Raw genomic sequence first — 22,991 nt, forward strand, 5'->3', positions numbered from 1 at the left:
CCTGTCATGCAGGAGACTTGGGTTCGATTCCTGACCCATGCACTTTTCAAACAAACAAGCAAGCAAACGACAAACAACCAAACAAAAATTCAACATATGGTGCTGCAATAAGGGGACACTCACATGGAAAAAGAATGAAATGAGATACCCCTCTCCCATATAGCATACAAAAATAAATAAATAAGCAAACAAAATAAAATAAATGAACGCAGGTATCTGATTGGGGGAAGAGTGTGCAGTTGAAGAACAGGTATGACATTTTCGAATCAAGTAAGTAAATTTAAGACTTACTGAATGGGCAGATAAATACCTTACTACATTTGAAGGTAGATGAATTCTTACATATCTCCAGATGATTTAAATTTTATTTTAAGATGGTCATTATGTGGCTAAAAGCTCATTTTAAAAAACAATGAGCAGATGATTCTTGTAGTCTTTAAAATAGACTAAAAATTTAGAAATAAACTCTAATTATGAAGTTATGTTACATTTAATGTATTACACATGTGTATACAAAGGAGAATATATATTTCAATATTTAATTATAAGCACATTTAAAACAAGTTTTGAACTTAAGATTCATGAGGAAGTACATGTTTTTAAGTTATACTGCATATCATAGGATTAAAGATACCTGTCAATTCCTCAAAAAGCTTTAAAAATGCACAGTAAAGGAACAAATCAGTTCTTATATATTTGCCCTGAAAAACATCTTACAAAGCTATGTTTATAAGTTCATTATGATATAAAAAATTCTATGAGCAATATAAGAACATATACTCTAAAGAATGAGAGAAGATCCACAAGCACAATAAGTTTATCTGTACTATACCATATCATGAAATTGAAAGGCAGAAAACTGGTCATACACAAAATCAGAGAATGAATAGAGTCTAGGTTTCTAGTATTAGAAAATACAGACTTTAAAGCTAACAGTCTATTCAAATTAAAAGAAACATGAAATTATTTCAATATCATTCATTATTTAACTATTATTTTAAAAAATTTATATTTGTCAAAGTGTTTGAAAACAAAAAAACTTTACATATAAAAATCATTACTTTTAATTCTTTAGTTGAATGAATTTATATATTTTACCATCAAAACTTTCTTTATATCAAGAAAAAAAAGTCTTTAATTTTATATATGACTATTAAGAAAGGCAAATTAATGCCAAAATACTTAGGCTGAATCCATGTTTTTACCAGAAACGTAAAATGAAACCAGACCGAATCTTCCTTGAATTTTTAAAGTAATCCATTTATTTTTCAATGTGGAAACTTACTCAATCTTCCACTTCTAACTATGCAACACAAGAGGGGATGATCCATATATACTTATTTTAGTGGGAAGCTTTGTATATAAGAAACCTGAAAAACATTAATTTCTCCCCAGCTCAGTTCATCCCTATTCTGAAGCTACAGAGAATCTAAAATTGAAATAAGTACCCAAAATACTAGTATTAATACAAATAAAAGCTAAATAGATCATTCAATCTTAAAATAAAATCGTACATATGTTCTCAAAATTATAATTTCACATTTTTTCCCATTAGAGTGTAAGTTTAGTTTCTAAATCATCCACACATGTTCATACAACATCCCTTTAATAAATAAAACTTGCAGAACATCAAGTTTCAGAGATAAGACCTTATAATAGGCCTTAAAAAATCTCTACTCAACCTTAAGTAACATGATTAAGTCCTCATCAGTTTATTTTATACTATATTTTTCACAACCAAAATATCATGAATTAAGGAAAACTATTCCAGTCTCCTTTTATCATTCCGTTATTTCACAGACCCTTAATAACTTTCCTATTTCCTATTCATATAGCTATCCTCATCACAAAACTTCTTTTAGTCCTCAAGAAGTTTGCATGACCCAAATTATTCTCATGAAAACCATCAGTTTTCCCTAAAATTGGGAATAAGCCATTATCTTTCTTCATGATGCCTGTATGAAATCTATGAAAGTAGAATGGAAAATACTAAAAAAGTTCTATCATAAAGTCAAAAAATTCAAGAAAAAAATTTAATCCTCAGTATGATCATACAGATGGAAAATCAAATTGAAAGGCACACATATTAGGTTCTGTGAACACCAACTGTATTTAAACATGTGAATAAATGAAGAAAATAACATCAAGTTGGTTCTTTGAAAATAAAGGTAAATGGAATACTATGATCAAAATAAAAATGTTTAGAGTTGAAATGTACAGCAGAAATAATGATCATTTAATATCAGCTGGAAGACAATTTCAAGAGTTATGTAATTTCCTACCTTAGAATAAAACAATGTCTGCAAGCATTTTTTTAAAAGCAACACTGAAAACTTAAAGGATTTTTTGGGTCATATGCTGATATACACAAGATAAACCTACTATTAAAATTTAGATTAGCATATGCTACATAAAACATTTTTTCCACAATTTAGGATCAACACCTAGAATTAATACTGTTATCACACTCTCAATGTAGGAACAGTTTCACTTGACTTGTAGAAATAGAGTGGGCTATAGTTCTGGGAATATAAGACAAAAGAAACGAAATTCTTTGACTTTGATGATAATAGCTCATCTCATAATGAATGAAAGGAGGAACTACATTTAAAAGTGTAAGTCAAGCCATAGAGCACACAACACACACAAAAATGTAAGTCAAGAAAATGAGAGATATGAGAGAAAATACAAGAAACATGGGGCATGAACAATTCAAAAAATTAAGTATCAAATATTAAAAACTTCTGAAAGAAAGAACAGAGAGGAAGAAGTATCAAAAATATAAGGACATTTCCAGAGATGGAAAGGCTTTCACTTCAGAGTGCTCACTGACAGTTGTACAGAAGGTATGAAAAATACGCTAATCAGACACATTATAAAATACGCTACTCAGACACATGTTATAAAATCCACAGTAGTAAAAACATTAAAGCTTTAATGATGATAAACACTAACTTCTAAGCAATGCCATTTGATTTTCATATTCAGTATTTGGTGTTAGCTAATTATTTATAATTATAAAAATAATTGTAGCTAAATATTTATAATTATACATATAAAATAATATTTCTCTTGAACACTGAGTTTATTTACAGATAAAATATTTCCTGTATTTTGAAGTTTACATGCTTTAATATAAAAATTTTTAATATCTCCCCAAAAACAAATGAAAATAAAATCAATGTCACAATAATGGGCTTGATTTACCTTTAGGTCTTGCCAAAACTGTGCAACAACTACATGAATATATGACTTCAGGAAAATGAACTGAAACCACCAGAAATACAGCCAGCACAACTAATAAAATTCACATCATTACCTGCTGCGGGATCTGTAACTGCTTGGCTGGTGATACCAGATGGTGGCTCTTGAAGCTGGTAAGTGGCATTGGTGGATGGCGTTGTCGGGCTGGTGTTGCTGCTTGTCATATAATGTGATGGATACGGTGAGCTGTTGTAATACTGTGCATACTGACCCTGGCCAAAACTGGGATAAGATGGATAGTCCTACCAAATCAAACCACAGAAGAATGATGTGTGAAATCTCTGCTACTTATTACATGATTCAAAGTATACTTGTAAGCATGTTTGTGTTTCTGTGTCTTCTTTGAATTCACACAGGCATGCCAGTACAAATTAACTGGAGTGTTCAGACTTGCAATAAATTTGAGGTAAGTTAGATATACTTTTCATATTTCTTCTATCCCATGACTAGGGAAAACTAAATCAATCTGTAAGTTAAACAACCCACCAGATAAGACTATTAAAGAAATTTTTAAAAGGAGAAAAAAAAATCATGAAAATGTTTAGGAAAGCTCTCACTTAAAATGCAATATATACAGATCTTTCTTTATAAAAGAAAATCATGCGTTGCAATTAAAAATATTTCAGAAGTCAAATGAGCTTTTTAAATTACCTGCTGCGAACTGTTAAATCCAGAGGAATTTGTGAGTGAATTATTTCCTGTATATAATCCTGATGATGTTGTAAAACTGCTACCTAAAACAAAATGAAAAGAAATATGGTTTACTGAGCTATGTTAAGTGATGTGGCTATAGGAAATATCATTTTGATAAGGTAGACTTGGAGGTCATTGCAAATATAATTGGTTTTATCTTCAAAACTAGAATACATTGCCATGGCTAAAATTTTGTTTTCTTAAAATCTTGACAATTTTAGCTTCATTATATTATAAAGAACTAAGAAATAAAGAGATTTTAATTTCTGAGATTATGAGTAACTCATATGAACTAAAGACAAAACTGGATAAAAATATTAGACTCTGGGCTTTCCATTTCAATTTGTAAAGTATATCAGGATTTTTTTTACATTGTTACATTAATTAATGTAAAATGATCAGTTCTGATTAGATGATCTTTAAGGTTCTTGCTAGCTCAAAAACAGTGATGCTACTTCCTAGAACTTTTAAAGCTTTTGGATTTGTATGATATGGTCGTTATAATGACATGCTAAAAAGCTATTTCGCTATTTCATTTCTCAGAAGAGTGAATTACAGTACTTGAAGAATCTGATACAACAAAGATGAAAGAGAAATATGATCAATGTTTTATCACTGACACATGCAGTCTTGATAGGTAGGTAATATTCTATTTAATGAATCTCTAATATGTGTTCAAAAACAAACAGGTAGGGTGGTGCGATGGTGGCTCAGTGGCAGAATTCTCACCTGCTAGAGACCCAGGTTTGATTCCTGGTGCCTGCCCATGCAAAAAAAAAAAAAAAAAAAAAAAAAAAGGCACAGTACTGTATCGGATACAAGAAGAAGAATAAATCTTAGCTCTCTCCATCGCAGTATTTGCTATCTTATTATTTTATTGCAAATCAACAATCTATCATTTTTGATGATTAAACTGGCAGAGGTTTTTGGGAAGATAGGACTCGGTATTGGCAAATATGTAGGACAATGGCAGTCATGTGCTGCTAAATGGGAATTTAAATAGGCCCAACTTTTCTGATGGGCTATTCGGTCAATGATTGATTAACCCAGCAATTTTACTGCCAGTCATTTACTCCAAGAAAAAAAATTAGGGATTCATACAAAGAAATAGTTAGCAAAGACGTTTTTCAGTGTTCTTTCTAATAATAAAAAACAGAAAGTCGCCTCAAAGAACTTAAGAAATATGGTTTGCTGAGTTATGTAGAGTGATATGGCTATAGCAAAATAACATTTTGATAAGGTAGACTTGAAGTTCCAAGTATTCCAAAAAAATGGAATACTATGAAGTTGCTGAAATAGTTTATTATAAAGATGCTTAATGACATAGGGAATTTTTTCATACTATTTTGTTAATGTAAAAATTAAAACAAAAGTATTTCTGGTGATCTCATTTAAAAATATTTTTAAAACCAAATTTTTATTTTAAATCTCAGAAATGTTATCTCTGGAGGGTTATGATCTATGGTCACATATTTTTACTCAACCAGTGCACATTTCTAAATGTTGTACTCAGAACCTATGTTGCTTCTGTAATTAGGAATAAAAGCCATTTTTTCAAAACTCAAATTGTTATGGCAAATGAGTGGCACAGGCTTGCTTAGAGAGTGCAAGGGGGAAGTCTTCCATATGAACAGCTTCATGGATGCCTTCAAGTGTGAAGTGTGGTAGTTAATACAGTCCAATTACTTACATGCTACTGAGCTTTGAAGTACTGGTTCAAGAGTCAGAAACATAGATCATAGTTTCTAGGTCATCACTTATGGACTCTGTGGACTTTGGACAAATCACCTAAGCACTCAAGACACAGTGTCCTTATCTGCAAATACCCTACACTCCATAGGGTCTTTAAACAGATCAAATGAAGTAATCTTTTAGGAACCATCTAGAAGACTGTTCCATTTCACACAAATATTAGACACTGTTATTGTTTTAGTCAACACTCCTGAAATTCTCCCCTGTATTTCCCTATCTTTTTCCTCTACCAGAGTAGATAAATATGATAATATTTTTGCATATCTAAAATTCTTTTCCTATTTACTTATCAAACACCTATGAATTTTGAAATCTTGATCCAAAGACCTGTTTTTTTATTAAGAAAGAAAATATCTAAGATAGTTCTAAATTCAGTTATCATGCAGACTCATATTTGAGGTTTCTTTCCTTGTACATTCAGAAATATCAGTTATTCAGAGTTCCCAGAATGCCTATCACAGAGAGCACTTACAAGACGTGCACTTATTCCACCACGAAGATTAAGACCTCAAAGAAGAAGCTTCCCACATTAATGTTTATTTGGACATGGCAATCACTCGCTTATTAAACAAATAGTAAGTACCAGGCTCTTGCTGATTATTTATTCATGCATACGTATGTGAGAAAATGTATATATATATCTTATAGGTATGTATGAGAGATGATGAAGTCATAGCCTCGGACCTCATAGGCTTTATCAGGATATCAGCTTTATCTTTTTTTTTTTTAAAACACTGGACTTCAGGAGCATAAGACTCACTCTTTAGTATTTGTATATCATTGAATGATTTATTTTGATCTTATATATAAAATAAACATAAATATGAGCATTAAAAATTCCTTTAAAATAAAAATTGAATTTATTTTGGATAAGGGTATGGATAGCAGTACTTTTTAAAAATTTTATTGTATATACTTAATAGGAAAAATTATTTTGGGTTATGACTTGTTACTTTCATTTAAACTGCACATTTCTGAACTATAAATAATGACTTCAATAATCCCTATCCACCAAGAAAAGTCAAAAAATATAGAAAATATATTTAAAAAATGGATGTTTCCATTCCATAAATTATTCCCTGGGACAAAGTAGAAAAGACCATGGAAGTTATATTGGCACATATAGGCCACAAGGGTAAAACCAAGTAAATCACAGGTCAGTACTCCAAATGGTACCCAAGTGACCTTCCAGACTTAATGCTACTTCTAAGACTGCACATTAGCTGGAGTTCAACATAAGTTATACTCATTTGCTGGCTGACTGCAGGCTAAGATTCCATTCCATTTAGTATGCCCAAGCAGGAGTTTAATAGCACCCCAGTGGCCTAGGAGACTTAATGCAACTTCCAAAAGGATATAACTTACTTCAGGAAGAGGTGTACATACTAGAGAACCAGGCTCAGTTAATATTAATTTTTCACCACCAGAACTGTATTTGCAAAGCTGCTCCATCTGCTCTCATGTAATCTATAGGCAAATGGAGCTGCTAACTTAGTCCAGGCCACCAACATCTACCTTGGATTTCTGTAAAAGCCTCCTTAACAGCCTCTTTTACAGGCTTCCTGCACACCCCTCCAGTCCATTCTTCACAAATGTAGGAGAAGCGTTTCTCTAATGTGCATATATGATCCTGCTGCTCACCCACCCCCACCCCTTAAAAAAGTTACCCTCTGGATAAAATGCAAACTCCTTCAAGGGTCAGTGATTAGACTATCTGGTTAGGCCCCAGTTTCTCTCTTGGATCTCTGGTCTCTTGCTGTAACTCCAATTCCAACCTACCCATATACACATTCCATCCTAACACCAGTGAACAAGCATGTCGTTTTCCCAATGCTAGTACTCTCTCTCTTCTACACCTTTGCACTTTCTTACTTCCTCCTGTCATATCCTAGCTAGCTTCGACTCAACTTCATAATTCAGTGTGGACTAGAAACCCCCTTCCCCAGAGAAGCCTTCCCTGATTAGCCCTCCTCTTCCTTTCCTCCTAAACCTGAATTACTGACATATCATATATATACATATATATATATAGAGAGAGAGAGAGAGAGACACATACATACCTATGAGATATATATACATGCACATTTTCTCACATACATATCCATGAATTAGTAATCAATATTTAAACTTATTTTAATAGTCAATTAGTAATTACTTAGCCAATTAATATAAATTAACTAATAGTATTAATTTTTAAACTAGTTAATCTTTTCCTACAAAACAGATTGAGAAAGATAAAGAAAACCTTGGAGCGTATATCAATAATCGGATATTTGCATCTAACCACACAAACATGTGAGTACAAAATATAATAATAAAAACAGCAAGCTATCATTGAGCACTTACAAAATATGTTAGGAGTATGCTGATCTTTTTACAAGCTTTATTTATAGCCTGCAACAACTGGACACTATCGGGAATATTAATATTGTCATATTGCAGATAAGAAAACAAAGGGTTAGGTTAAGGTACACAGCTTCCACGGGATGGGAGTGATATTCATACACAAGTCTGCCTGGGCTTTAGACTCCGCACAATAATTCTGTCTTGCCGCCTCTTACCCTATTCTGTATCGCTTTATGGGAAGTTCTGAAATTCACTCAACTTTTCCCAGGGATTATCCTACAGGATTAAGAAAAGAAGCAAAATAGAAGTGACAAAAACAAATAACATATTTAAAACTTATTGGGAGCTTACTCTGAGCCAGGCCCCAATAAAATATTTTACATTAGAACTCACTGATTTTTTACAGCCTCCTCATGAGATAGTGTGATTTATTATTCCATTTTACAGAGGAAGTCACTGCTGAGGTTGTAAGCAAGTGTGGCCGAATTGGGATTCAAACCCCAGCCACTTGAATCCAGAGTCAAAGCTCAATCTCTGCAATCTATTGCCTCTTAAAGCAATAACGTTCTCCTGAATTACTCTTTGCTACCAACACCTTCAAAATACATTTGAAACGCACCAGCATCTTCAGGGTGTGCTTGTTATAAGGCAAACACCCAGGCCCCTCCTCCAATATGGGGAGTACAGCCTTGTTGAGGCAGAAGGGGAGGTTTTGGCCTGAAAATTCTCATGTTCACCAAACACCTGTACTGCATGATTTTAGTACCACTCTCTTTTAGTACAATCCAGTAGCTGTTTTAGCAAATGCTTCAAAATATGTAACCAGGATAAACTTTCTTTACATCCTAAGGAATTACTCATACTCTTCAAGCACTTTGAGAAGTTTTTCAGAGCCTATTTTGTTCGTTTGTTTGTTTTTGTTCCTTGAGCTGAGTTAAAGCTCCTATGGAGTTAAAGCACAGCCCTCTTCCCCCAATAGTTGATCTAATAGTTGAGCAGACCTGGGGGCCTATAAATACTACCAAACAATTTGCCCCAAGTTCAGACCACCACAAAGCAAAGGCAAACAAGCGATGGCCATGAGCCCAAGAAAGCTTTGTATGTGTAAACTGCCACACCCACTTCCTACCCAAGGCTGGCCCAGCAGGAAATGCACATTTTTTGTGTTATGCTGCCCCAGGCTTATCAATGGATACTACAGGGAGAAAGCACAACACAAAGATCAGGAAACACAGGCTTCCTTCTCCCATCAGGGTCAGTCCACTGAGACTCTCATTTACAAAAGTCTTCACTGGAACTCTAGGTCCCAGAATTAGGCTTAAGGTTCAGAATTCACTCATCAAATAATATATAAGTATTTTCATTCCTCCAGATAAACAAAATAGAGCATAAATATTCTATGATAAAATGGTTTATATTTTCTATAGTTGTATATCATGAAAATTCCCCAAAGTAGAAAAAATTCTCTCTTACAACCCATTATTTCTCAATCAAGGAGTTTGGCAGTGATAGGTTCAAGTGAATTATTTCCAACCAATATTCCTGGTGGAGTTTAGAATTAAGTAAAACCCCAAGCAGGGTAGGAAAGGGGGTACCTCCTTTCCCATTAGTTTAAAAAAGACTTATTTACATGTTTGCAATTGTGAAAAATCAGATATGTGTATATATATATATATATATATGTATATATATTTAATGGCGATGGGAGACATTAATATCCAGAATAGAAAGGGGGAATGTTTCCCTTCAGAACATCTCTAAGAGACAAATTTATTTATATAAAAAAATGAAAACTTTCATACCCTGATTGTGTAGATTATATTGCTCTAATAAATGAAAAAGAAAAGCTTTTCAAGTTAGTTCAGTTGACAGTGCTTACTGGCCCTCTGTACTGACACCACTAACTACCCAGAGGTTGCTGTGGACTAAAAGAAAAGGGGTCACGTGCCCATCCTTGAGGAAAGTTTAACACGCACACACACACAACTTATACACAAACTCATGAAGACACAAAGCATTAATTTGCATTCGGAATTAGGCTCCACCGGCTCTGACATGGAGCTGCTCTGTGAGTGGAATGAAGACACTAGGTTAGATCAGGAAGGAAAGCAGGGCTGGCAGAGAGGGCGAGAAGGACATGACGGTCATGAAGTAAGGACTAGCTATGTAAAAGACAAGGTAAGAGAGAAAACAGGTTTCTGGAGAAGTGGAATAAGAGACTGAAGGAGAGGGAAGGGAGTTTCTTAATCACTTGCATGAGAAATGAAAATCAGTTTAGGAAAAGAAACAATACTCTAACGGAAAATCCCAAGAATCTGAATGTTGACCATGCCAACAACAGCATGTTGGGACATAGAAAATGATTTGATTCTGACTCTCCTTTTAAAAGTGGAGGAGGTGGGGGGAAAAACAAGCTACTATAAACGTAAGGATCCATATGTCTACTTAAGGGACTTAGTGGTGGGGATCAGGAGGAGGGTTTGGGATGGGCAGAGGAGAGGATATGCTGACTAAACTATTTCCTTTGGCTCCCACACCTACAGCCCACTTATTAATTCAGTATAGGGACACTGCTATCCTAAAAAACTCATCTTACTCCTTCTTGCTCCTCTTACTTAATGCCTTCCCTCTCTCAGTCCTCATTGTCCCATCCTCAAGGTTGATTTCAAGCCCTATCCTCCAAAAAGCTTTCCCTGACAATTCCACTCCACACTGACTTGACCTTCTGGGAACTCCAACTCACTGATAATTGAAACAGGTGATTTACTTCTTCATTAGAACAAGACTAAGCAAGTCCTCATTAGTCTTGTTTTCATCCTGACCATAAGTTCCTTAAATTCATTCAATATATTTATCCCATGTGCCTCGCAGAGATGGATAAACCACATCTGACTCATGCCTCTGAAGAGTTTCATCTAGGCTCTCGCGGGAGACAGAAATGTTGCTTGATAATTTCAATCTACTGCGGTAAGTGATGAAGAGTTTAATGAGAACCCAACCATCATAAAGAATCAGGTGTAGGGAAGGGAGGAAGTCTTTCCTTAGCCTTCGTTTTTATTTTTATTTTTTGGAGACAGTTTGAAAGAGCTTTTAGATAGGCATCAGGAGAGAAAAAAGTCATTTAACTTCCTTATTTGTTCACCAGTGAAAAAGAGAGTGGGGAAAGAAAATACAAATAATAATTGAGCTTATTTCTCAGATTTTACCTAAAACATACTTTACTGGTTTCTGTCTAAAGAAGATGGTGTATCAAGGGGTAATTTTTTAAAGAAAGTACAGAATATAACCACAACTTCAGATTTCAATTATGCAAAGAAAATGAAACACAGGACCTATAAGTATCTTCTGGAAGGATTTAAAATACTTCCAAATCTCCAGGAAGAAAGTCCAGCAGGATTATAAATCAAGTAAAACTTTAAAAAGGGATTACATATCATAGATTGGTTCAGCTCATAAGATCTCACTGATTTTAGATTTGAGTGAGCTTGGCCTCCAGAGACATTACAAAGACCTCACATCCATCTGTCACCTGGGTATCCTAACAGACTGTTAACCTTGATAGCACCCTGGATATTAACTCTGCAGTATGATTATCAGCATCCTGACAGAAAGATCACCCCATTGTTCAGACACAGGGCTCCCTGCAGGCTATTAACTCGGTTAGCTCAGATTTGGCATATTATGGGTGTAAATTAATGAAAATAAAGAGGTTGTTTGCCTGTGAAAAATTTCAGAATTTCAGAATGCAACAACATTCTACATTTTTACAGTACATTTATACTTCACCATTTCCTTATCCATTGTCTCAGGTTATTCCCATCCCCTGTGAGGTAGGAACCCTTATCTCCCTTTTCCAGAAGAAAAACAAGTACAGAAGATGATAATTTCCTTGCCAGTGGTCACACACGAGGGAGTGATTATGATATTTTCACTATGCCCTGACAAATTCACCTCCCAGATTTTCTGATATAGTAAGTGGGGTAGAATGAGTTATGTACCCTAGAAAACAATATGTTCTTAAGCTCAATCTATCCTTATGGTGTGAAACCCCTGTAAGTAGGACCTTTTGAAAATGTTATTTTTAGTTAAGATGTGGCTCAACTGAATCAAGATAGGGTCTTGATCCTCTTACTGGAAGTTTTATAGAGAAGGCCACAGAGAGAAAGCCAGAGGAAAGAAGCTTGAAGTCAACAGAACCTGAAAAAGAAAGAAGATGCTGCCATGTGCCTTGCCAATTAAAGGAAAGGTCAAGGACCCAAGGACTGATAGTAGTCGGCTCCAGAACGCAACAGTCTTCAGGGAGAAGGCATTGGCGTGCTGAAGCCTAGATTTCTCCTAGCCTCAAAACAATCTACTGTATGTATAACAGTTGTTTTAGCAGTTGGGAAACTAAAGCAGGTAGACTGAATGTGCAATGTCTACCATAAAAAGCGGTATTAATTTTTGGTTACACAAAAATCCTAGAACCTCAAAAGTTCTCTTGATAAGAGTGCCTAAAAAATTTAACACATTTGGAACCAAGCTATTTATTTTCTAAAAGATTTCATTATAACTATCTTTTTAGGCTAATAAATAATTTCTAAAAGAAAATTTCATAAAAATAGCTCAGGAATAAAATAACACACAAATTTTGCTCTCTCCTTGTCACTGCCACAAGTCCTTCCAGAGAAAAGGTGCTGGTCTCATGGACGAAAACCAGTGAGAAACAGTCTGGTTAGAAAATCCTACCAGTGGGTGGGCCACCCAGTTCCATAGGTGCTCAGTAATTGTAGTTTAAAAACAAACTAACCCCCCAAAGATTTTATTAATAAATCTCCACTGCTTTTTCATAGTTAAGAACACAGTCTGTGTTGACTTACTGTGATTTAAATTATTAAATCAAAGTTTTATGTGTGATTTAATCTGGAAAACATATCTCAGCTATCACTTCAAAACACTTAAAAAAAAAAAATAAGGGTAAAGTATAGGTCAGAGGTCTACTTCACAGAGAACAAGGACTCACATTAAAAACCACAATCCTAGCCAACGTAAGAATGCTGGAACCTGCTGGGGCCTGTCTGTACTTCCCATGTTTTAGAGGAGTTTCTGCAACTTATTCAGCAAGCAGGATGCTGTCTGTCCCTCGTGTATTTTCACAGAAGTCCATTTGCTTTCCTTCCCTGGCCTCTTTGCCATGGGCTATGTCTATCATCGGGCACGATCTATGTGGCAGAAGTTAGCGCAGGTCTCTGGGGAGAAGCCTCTGAAGGCCAGATGGGCTATTTAAAATCAGCTTTTTTTTCCCCCTCCCTTTCTTATAACCAGGATTTCAAACAACAAAGTTTTCCTTTTTAGCCTAGTAATAGTTTTTTCTTTCAAAGAGAATTTATAACTTAGGGAATAACAATTGCAAACATTTACATTTATTTTCTTGATATAATTCTATAGGTTTTAACTAAAACCCAAGTCACACAGACAATAAAATTGGTATTGATCACTGATTAGTCCTAGAACTTGATTTCAAGAGTTCCATACAACTTTCAACACTTGTCACTTAAAATACCACAAGATGGCAAAAGAACTGAAACAGAATATTAACTTTAAAAAAATAATAATTTTAAGCAAAAAAATTCCCAAATGTAAAAAGCCAAGAACTAAAATAAAAATTAAAAGTTGACTGGCAAAGTAATTAAGGAGAAATTCTGAACATCAGAGCAAGCTTCAATACTTCTTCTCTTAATCCAAACTTCATCATGTCATTTTATGCTGGAAAGTGCAAATCTCAAATGCTTTAACACAGCAGTCATAAATTATTATAAAAAGGCTTACCATATATTTCTTTTAAACTGTATCTTTTGTAGTCACTTCTTTTTGAAAAAATATCACTTCTAGAGATAATGAAAAACTGTAAAGATTACTTGTATTTATAAAGATCACATGTATTATTTATGCTAAGCTATTTTGAACTTCTAAATGTCTGATAAATGGAAACAGTTCTGTTATATTCGTAAAATTATAGACAAGCAGATCAAAAGAAGTAAGGGTAATGTTCCTAAATCCTTCCCACTTCATATCAAGGCATAGAGAAGTGAGGCAAGGAGAACTGCGGAGTTGTGAGCCCTTCCCCATACCCTTTAAATAAACCTCTGCCCTTATTTATTTTTCCCCCTCACTAGTCTGAACCCCAATCTCTTTAGCAGAACAAACAACACTGTATATGAAGAGGGAGTGAGAATTTGTGTTATTCTCTCTCTAAGTGAGGGCAATAAAGCCCAAAGGAAAATAAACAAAGCGGAGTGTCCAGGACACTGTGGGTTTGGCACATGAACAGCTGTGCAACCCCTCCCATCCATCACGGCAAATCTGGGCACCTTCTCCTGAGTAGGACAGGAAAGTTCCGCACAATCACTGCTATTCTGGGCCAATAAAACACTCAGACAGGCGTTTTCCCGCCACCAAAGCAATTCCGTGATGCTCCAATCCAGCTCTGTTCGTACTGACTACCACGAACACAAGTGAAAAGTGCTTTGAACATATTACAGTAATGAACTAACCAAGACTTTTTCATTATGCTTAACTCCAAACTCACTTCCCAAAAGAAGCAAATTAGAGTGTTTCTAAATCTCAACTTCTAACTTTCATTGTGGCATGGCTGTATATATTTTAGACATAGTCCTACATTCTGGAGATAGAAACATGAATACGTGGTCATAACCTTGAACTGTTTTAGAATCATCAGAACTGTCTTATGGGAAGTTGACTTTTTTCTCAAAGCTGAGGCTTAACCAGTAAAGTGACACAACATAATTTTAATTTTTTGAATATGAAAAATCTTTTGCAAGTGTACTATACACTTCCTTACCTTGAAAAGATTACTACACAAAATTTCATTTTCTTCATATGACTTGGCCCCATCGTTATGAACACAGTTTACTGTTTCCTATGGGTAGAGGAACTACACATTCATATTGTATGAGACACGGGTTAGCAGGTGGTGGTGCCAGCAAGAACTCCAGAGCTTGCATTGTTTTAAAAACTACCACTAGAATGTTCAAGTCAATTTTCTCTTTTATATAAAAGGAGAATAAAAGTTGTTTATGACACCCCGGGCAGACAGATATTCTGTGATATCTGTCAGTAACGCAAAGGCTAAAGCAACTCCTCACAAGCAGTTTTTACCCTTAGAATACACAGGTGCATGCACCTCACGCACAGACAACACCCCACTCGACTCTTGCTCTCCCTGCCCTTGATTGGTGGGCAGCACTGAAAACTGTGTTTCTTTTGAACAACTGACCACTAGTCTCAGGATACATTTCACTGCCCACACTCACCCATACAGTGAATTCATTTGCATCAAGTTTGTCAAAGGAGTGTGAAGAAAATCACCCTCACAGGCCATTTTCAGAAGTGGTGTTGGAACTCTATGCACAAAGTCTGAAATTAACTCTTTGGTATTTCAATTTGATGGAAGTCCAACTGAGTGCCTGATGATGATAAACTTCCTCCAGAAACACTGAGGCTGACACAACAGAACAGGGAGATGCAAAAAAATAACAGACAAGGATTTCAGTTGTCTAAGAATAGAAATATTTTGTCTTTCTCGGTTAAAACTAACTTCTAATTTTTTGCTATGTAAAAAAAGAAATAATAATGAAAGTAAGAATAGAATTGTTCAGCAATTTTGCAGCAAAGGTGAAAGTAATTAGATTTCCCACCACCAAGGTTTCACTTTAGGGTATCCTGTATTGGTGCATGTCAAAAATCTGATCCTTGTTAGGCTTAAAATGGTATATAGCAGCGGGTGCATGGGTAGTTCAGTGTAGAATGCTCGCCTTCCACGTGGGAGACCTGGGTTCAATTCCCAGATCATGCAACACACACACACACACACACACACACACACACACAAAAGCATGTGCCAGATTCTCCAAAGCCTGTCAGAATAGGAGCACTGAAAACTTGAAGTGGATGGATCCACTAAGTAAGGCTGCCCTCCTTCACAAGGGTAGGCAGTGGCTAAATGGTTATGAATTGCCAATTAAATCCGTTTCTCAAGTGCTATGAAAGTGTTAAGGCACAGACAGAGCTCAGAAACAAGTCCTCTAAAAATTTTTCTTCTATCGCTGCATGAGCTAATTATAGCTAGTTGTCTAATGCAGTGTCTCGGATGAAAAGGTCAAATCTACCCCCTTCAGAAAGTACATCTATGTGGTTTTTTTTTTTTTTTTAAAGTTTTCAGTAAGAGCCTCCCCTACAGATGCTGTTATTTAAGAACATGCACCACACTGAAGGGTCTGACAGTTCCAAACCATTATCTATTTTGATTTTGAGTAGCCATGCTTGAGTAGCCTTTGTATTATACAAACTAAATAAATTGCTATTTCACATATTCTTCGTTATTTTCTAGTTCATATCCTTTAAAAGTCATTGCTCAGGGCTGTTGTGAGCATTAGATGAGAGCATGTGCATAAAATAATTAAAATAGTCATTGGCATATAATAAATGCTCGACAAACGTTAGCTGTTATTATATGGGCACTAGAATTCTTCAAACCTTTGTAGCACAGATTGTCACATTCCTATCTTCTTCCCTAATCCCAATTTCTGAACGAAAAATTTTGATGTTTAAATGTCTCTTCCTCCTCTTTCTCCACCTTTTCCTCACATTCAAAGTGATAAAGTAACTACAGGAATTACTGAGGCATGGGAATTGGTTGAACTCTTCCTTTCCCCCTACTGCAGAACTGAGCTTCTTTCTTTGTCAGTGGCCCTTCTGAACTGAACTTCCTCATCACTAGTTTGGACTCTCACTTTTCCAATAGCCTGTCACCAATATTGCCAGTGCAGCTTTTCCTCAACTGATTTTCTTCTTCACACCCTTGTTTACTTTTTCTTATTTCTCCCATATTTTTTTTTGTATCATGTACAAAAACCCTGACTTTGAGGACAGTGTGTTTCCTTTCTTACCCTTCCTAACATTCATTAGGTCTGACTCCTTTTTTTTTTGTTTTGTTTTGTTTTTTTACTATGTTTCTTCATTATTGGGTTCTTGGAGTTCTCTTTGCTAGTAACAAAAATACATTCTGGCTGGAGGATGGTGGGGAGGGAGGGAATATTTGGGTAACACTCTCTGGTCTGGATCTATTCCAGAAAGCTAGAACATAATCCTAATGAAAAGAATAGTAACTCTATTGCCACCACGACAACAGCAGCAAAAATGACACAACCATGTGTGTTCTTACTACACAGAGTATAGTAAGATTTACATAGATAGTCGTGATGAAACCTCAAACGATACTGTGGGAGATGAGATTATCTCCATATTTAAGGTAGGAGACAAAGCCATGAAGAGGTCATGTCATGAGCTGAAAACCCACAGTTGGCAAAGGCAGGGCTGTTACTCGTAGAGTCTGATTTCACAACCAGTACCGTTAACCAGGTGCAAGACTGCTCTACATCTTCAGTTCCATCCCATAAGATCTAACAGAACCATCATCATAGATGTTTTTAAATTAATCAGCATAATAGATGAAGTATACATATCAGACCACAGATTGTTTGAATTATCTGGACTACCAGACTATGTCTTCTAGTATTACTAGAAACTCTAGTAGATAAATATCTCTAAATAACTACTCATTATATTTTATATACTTAGATATCGAAAAGATCTTTCTGGAGAAAAAGCAAGGTAAAAATACCCCCAAATAGCTAACTACATATAATCTCATCTAGAAGTCTAAGAATTTTTAATAACTATGAGACTGATATAAGCAAAATTCACTGTTATTCATTAAGGATTAAGAGTATTTGGGAAATTTGGAAAATAATTTCAGACTTTACAGAAGTGAGCATTAAAAAAAAAAAATATATATATATATATAAAAGACACTCAAAGGTCAATGGAGTCCTACTGTTTGGCACACAAGTAATTTAATAATAGTGATGGCATCTTCATATTGCATTTAATATTTCAGAAATACATATTATGCAGATTTTAATTATTTATTCAAATTTGGCCATAAGTACCCTACAGTATTTTACATAGTATGAGCCATCACCCTATTGGCAGGTTTCAAGACAACAGCATATTATCACCTGGTTTGTTATGTGGAAGTCATTTCCATTAATCTAAATTTGAGTGAAATACCATTATAGAAATACCCATATGAAACCATACTTCAGCCATAGTAAATAGGTTGTAAAATCCCACTGGAAATATCATTCAACTAGGGGATGCACAAAAATACCAAAAAGTTTTAATGCAATATCTAATAAGTCTGGATGCAACAAAACCTATAGATAGAAGAAAAGCAATAATGTGATTGTTACTACACATCAACGACTGTTTTTCCCTCCAATATCTTTCTTTACTTTTTCTTCATTTCCATTCTTCTCTCTATTCTAACACTTATATTCAGCTGATTAGTCTTCATAGGAACTGTTTGTGCTGCTCAAGCTTTTGACCTGGGAGGAGAACAAGATAAAAATAACTCTCAAGTGCAATACTTCTCAAGCTATCTGAGCTGCAGGACCATTTATTTCCCCCAATCCTTCAAAGTCTGATACTTTAATAAAATACAATAGCAATGTTTTACTAGAAGAATGAAATGAGAGAAAAAGATAAAGCACAATCCCTTTTAATTGTTTGATTTAACAAACATTGACTGTCAACCTACTATAAAAGTTTCTGAACACTTAACTCTCCATTTTGTACTCTTCTCCTTATGGATTGGAAACAGGAGATCGTAGATGGCTGTGGTCCAGGAACTACATATTAAGTAGCTGTGCTCTAGAGAGGGCACTTCACCAGCCTCGCTCTCATCTTTAAAGACCAGCTTTTCCTCAAGGGGACCAGGATGGCTGCCCTGGGGAGAATGGGAAGCACCATGTTGCCTGGTTTATTTCCCTCATTGCTCTCTGATGACTCTACAATTGTTTTCCTGTCTACTATCTCATATGAGCAAGCAGAATGAGCAAGCAGAACTCGTCTGACTTGTGACCTATTTCATTACTGGAGCCTAGAACAGTTAAGTTCAGTAATTAAGTCTCTACCATTTTCTGTTCTTTTTATTACTTTACTCACATGTAGAAAATGGCCATTTTCTGGAGTAGCTTAACAGTTCTTGGATCAGGTGCATGAGTGACACCGTTCTAACAATAAACACTAACTGTTGTTGGTTGTTTTTTATTTTGTAGCCCACCAAGTCTACAAAAGGTTTATAATTCAAACCTTTTCGTACCAAAGGCAAAATTAAATCTGCAACGATTAATGATTAATGAACCTCATCACATAAAATTTTAATTTGTTATATGGGGAAAAACTCCTTCGCAATGATAAATTGGAAGTATAACTATAAAACATTACAAAAGGTTAAGCACTTTAATATAAGATACAATAAGACCAAGTTGAATACCCCTGTTAAAAGAGAAGAAATATGATCTATCTCAGTTCTTAAAATACATATTAAATTAACAATCAAATCTTGTTCCTACCCAAATGACAATTTTTTAAAGTATAATATTCACCAACGTATTCTTCCAATACACAATCAGCCCTTATTTATAATTTAAAGAAATCATAAAGGGCATAAAGCAGTTTACCTAGCAGTTCCACACAATTTGTCCATATACACCCATATCTATAAGATATTCATAGCATTCTCTAGATGTCCTATAATAGGGGATGAGTTAATAAGATATGAAACACATGAATAGTGTGTAGTTATTAAAATAATGCTATAGAATGGAATTTATTCATATGAAAAGATGCTTACAATTTAGTCATCACTCAAATTGGCAGGTTACAATATGACACTATACAATATGGTCCCATATTGCATATTTAGAAGAATATATATCTAAATGATAATAATGAAATGCATGGGATTATATGTGATAATAATTATTTTTGCTTCTCTGTATTTTCTAATTTATCTGCAATAAATAAATATTATTAATGGAATGAATAAGATAGGATATATTAAAAAGATAGAAGCTATAAAAAGAATCCCTCCAATCAAAAGGCAATGATAGGGCTTTGCACTGTTAAGAGGTTAAATATGAGCTATTAAATTGATTTGTGGTAAAAATAAGATATTAGGAGAATGTTTAAATTATGGGAGAACTATTTTTAAACATTTATAGACATGCTTACATGATAATCTGCTAATTAGAATTAATGACTAAATATTCTTGAAAACATTTGCAGTGCAAACCTTCATCCATTTGCTCCCACTTACATTTTGTTTTGACTATAGCTTCAAAAGCAGAACCCAGGGAATAGTCCTTGAAAACAATATCTTGAATATACATCAGATGGTTGTGATTTGATCTCCTGGTCTTAGGTAGGTCATTTACTCAACACATATCACATACTCTATTTCTAGAGATGTGATTTTTTTCCCCTCATGATGAAAATAAGGAAAACAACAGCCCTTTTAGAAAACTCAGTTTGCAACATCATGTGCCAAGGTTCTTAGCATCTGCCACACCACAACATTGCACGTGCTTGACTTTTTGCTTTTTCATCCCTCTTTTGACAGAAGCAAAGGCAGGAAAATAAAGCTTCACAAAGAATTTTAGAGCTTTCTGAGAAGAACCTTAGAGATCATGTAGCCTAACTCCCTGAGGTTATAAATATGGAAATTCAGGCCTAGAGAGTTGGTAAATGAAGAGTTGAACTAGAATTGAGTGACCTGCCGCTGAGCCCAGGCAGCTTCCCACCATTATCCATGATTTACAAAGAACATCAGATTCTACTTTAGAAAGCAACTGTCAGCCAAGAGGGTTAATGAAAATAGCAATTTCAGTAAGGATACAGACCTTGCATCTGGTAGCTGTAGGGTGCCTGTCCAGGTTGAGGGGTACCGAAGCTTGTACCATAGCTTAGAAATCCTGTCTGCCCAGGTGACTGAGACTGTGACAATCCACCTTCAGTCTTGATGCCTGCCCACAATGCACCTAAATCCGTTAGTGATAGCTTATCTATCTGTTCATATTCAAAAGCTGGTAAATATACAAAAACAGACACTCACAACCATTCAGTCACAAATGCTTCCTAATATCATCTTAAGAATAAATTATCCCTGCTCCAAGTGAAATTGTAAACTACAACTTCAACTGAAAGTAACCCAGGCTTATGACAGATTTTCATGCCCATTTACAAATTTTCTGCTGTTTTTCTGAATTCAACGTTCTACAAAATATAAACTTAGTGATAGCATTTATACACTTCATTTTGTTGTTTAACAAGAGTTTAAGACCAGCTCCTTTAAAGTCAAAGAAATAAGAGTAAGTAAACATCAGCTAAACTATTCAGAAAGTTATGCTGAATAGCGCCAAAATCAAAATCCCATATTCTAAAAAGTGACTAGTTAGAGCCTCTGCCCCACAACAGTTTTTCTTTTATTCTTTCTCTTCCCACCAAAAAAAAAAAAGCTGATTTTAGTACATAACTCATTTTGAAGTCAGAGGAAGCAATATTGAGCACAGAACTAAGTAACACAGAGAACAACCTTTCCCCGAATATCTAGGCCCTACCAGAAAATAAGGACAAGGGAAGTATATTAAAGAACTTGAGTTCTATAACACAGCACAATGATTTAAAAAAACAATCAGTAGTTTCCTTTCTATCCCTTTTAGTTTCAGATTTTATTAAAATATAATTGCTTTAAGTGTGATATAAAGCATGCTTTGTTTTTATCATATCGTAACATAAAAATAATCTATACGTGGCCCCAAAATACTTCCCAGTGCCAGGATGACATCTTAATTTCAAACTTTGGTTTGGCAGTATTGTTGTACAGGGCTTAGCTGTGGATCGTTATTAAAGACAGTCATGAAAGTTAACGACTGTCTTTTAACTCTCACAGGAGGGGAAGGAAATTTCTGCCAAGGGAATTCACATTTGTGAATAATTTTTTACTTTGCACTTAAGATAAATCATGTCTTTAGGATCTAAAATACACAATAGTCTCACTGTTTATTTCCATTCTAGGGGAATTTCATCAGTAGAATGAAGTTAGGTAACTTCCCCAAGGCAGTGGAAGAATCTGACTCTTGACCCAGAGGGCCTACTGCAATTCCTGGAGTGCCTTTAAACAACCTTATGATGATCCTCACAATTAAGTCCTAACATACCTTTAATATTTAAAGTAATGTAATGTACAGGCAATCACAAAACAATGAATAACCATGCATATGAAAGGTCCCCGGAGAAACACCTGACCCTGACAGGGGACTTGATGGCTCTAGTCCAGGTGGGCACCACTGGGGAGTTTTCCCTTCATTCTCCATTTGAAGTTCTAATGATCTGTTTCCAGCCTTCACCTGTACTATCTCTTTTTTCAGTCTAGAGGTTCACGATAGGAAACTTTGTGATAAGAAGAGGTAGGGGGGAGCAGGAAGAGATGGGAAACACCTACCTTTCTCCATACTTCTACCCACATACTGGCAAATGCGTCTCATTGCGAGACTCCAAGCATATCCAGTGGAGAATAGTATGAGTTTCTCTTTCCTATATCTATCTTTTCTCACAGGATCTAAGTAACAAATTCATGGGGCAAAAATCCTTGGAGAAAGGCTTTGGAGACCACTTGGCCCAGGAGTGCAGCAGTTAAAAGCCCTAAACTATGTGCTCTTCCTTCACAAACAAGTAAAGAAGCTTGCACCATCTTTAATGCATTGTGGGCCAAGAAAAAGAGAAACCCTGAACAGAAGAAAGCACTAGGGACTTTTCTTAACACTCAAGAACCAGAAAGAGAAGAAAGGGGATGATTAGGAAAATGTCAAGGATCGTGGAATATTCCCAGGAGATTTATAACCCACACAAAATTTTATATATATGATAACTTTATACTGCCTTTTCCATCCATCACCTCCTCAATCACCTGTTCCCACATAAAAACCACCACCCTCACTCTGTTAATTGTGACCCTATTCTCAGACCCTCTG

The 22,991-nt window shown here is 35.2% G+C and overlaps 1 protein-coding gene across 1 annotated transcript in view; it reads right to left on the bottom strand.

Moving 5' to 3' along the window:
• EYA1 (EYA transcriptional coactivator and phosphatase 1) overlaps positions 1-22,991 on the bottom strand; it is a 172,814-nt gene that overhangs the window by 108,159 nt on the left and 41,664 nt on the right. The window contains exons 7-9 of the mRNA XM_077166984.1: positions 20,862-20,984; positions 3,916-3,998; positions 3,320-3,506 (exon numbers count right to left, since the gene is read on the bottom strand). Coding sequence (XP_077023099.1) covers positions 3,320-3,506; positions 3,916-3,998; positions 20,862-20,984 — 393 coding nt within the window. The remainder of the gene's footprint in view (positions 1-3,319; positions 3,507-3,915; positions 3,999-20,861; positions 20,985-22,991) is intronic.

The sequence above is a fragment of the Tamandua tetradactyla genome, chromosome 6 (genome assembly GCF_023851605.1).
Source record: "Tamandua tetradactyla isolate mTamTet1 chromosome 6, mTamTet1.pri, whole genome shotgun sequence".
Taxonomy (NCBI): domain Eukaryota; kingdom Metazoa; phylum Chordata; class Mammalia; order Pilosa; family Myrmecophagidae; genus Tamandua; species Tamandua tetradactyla.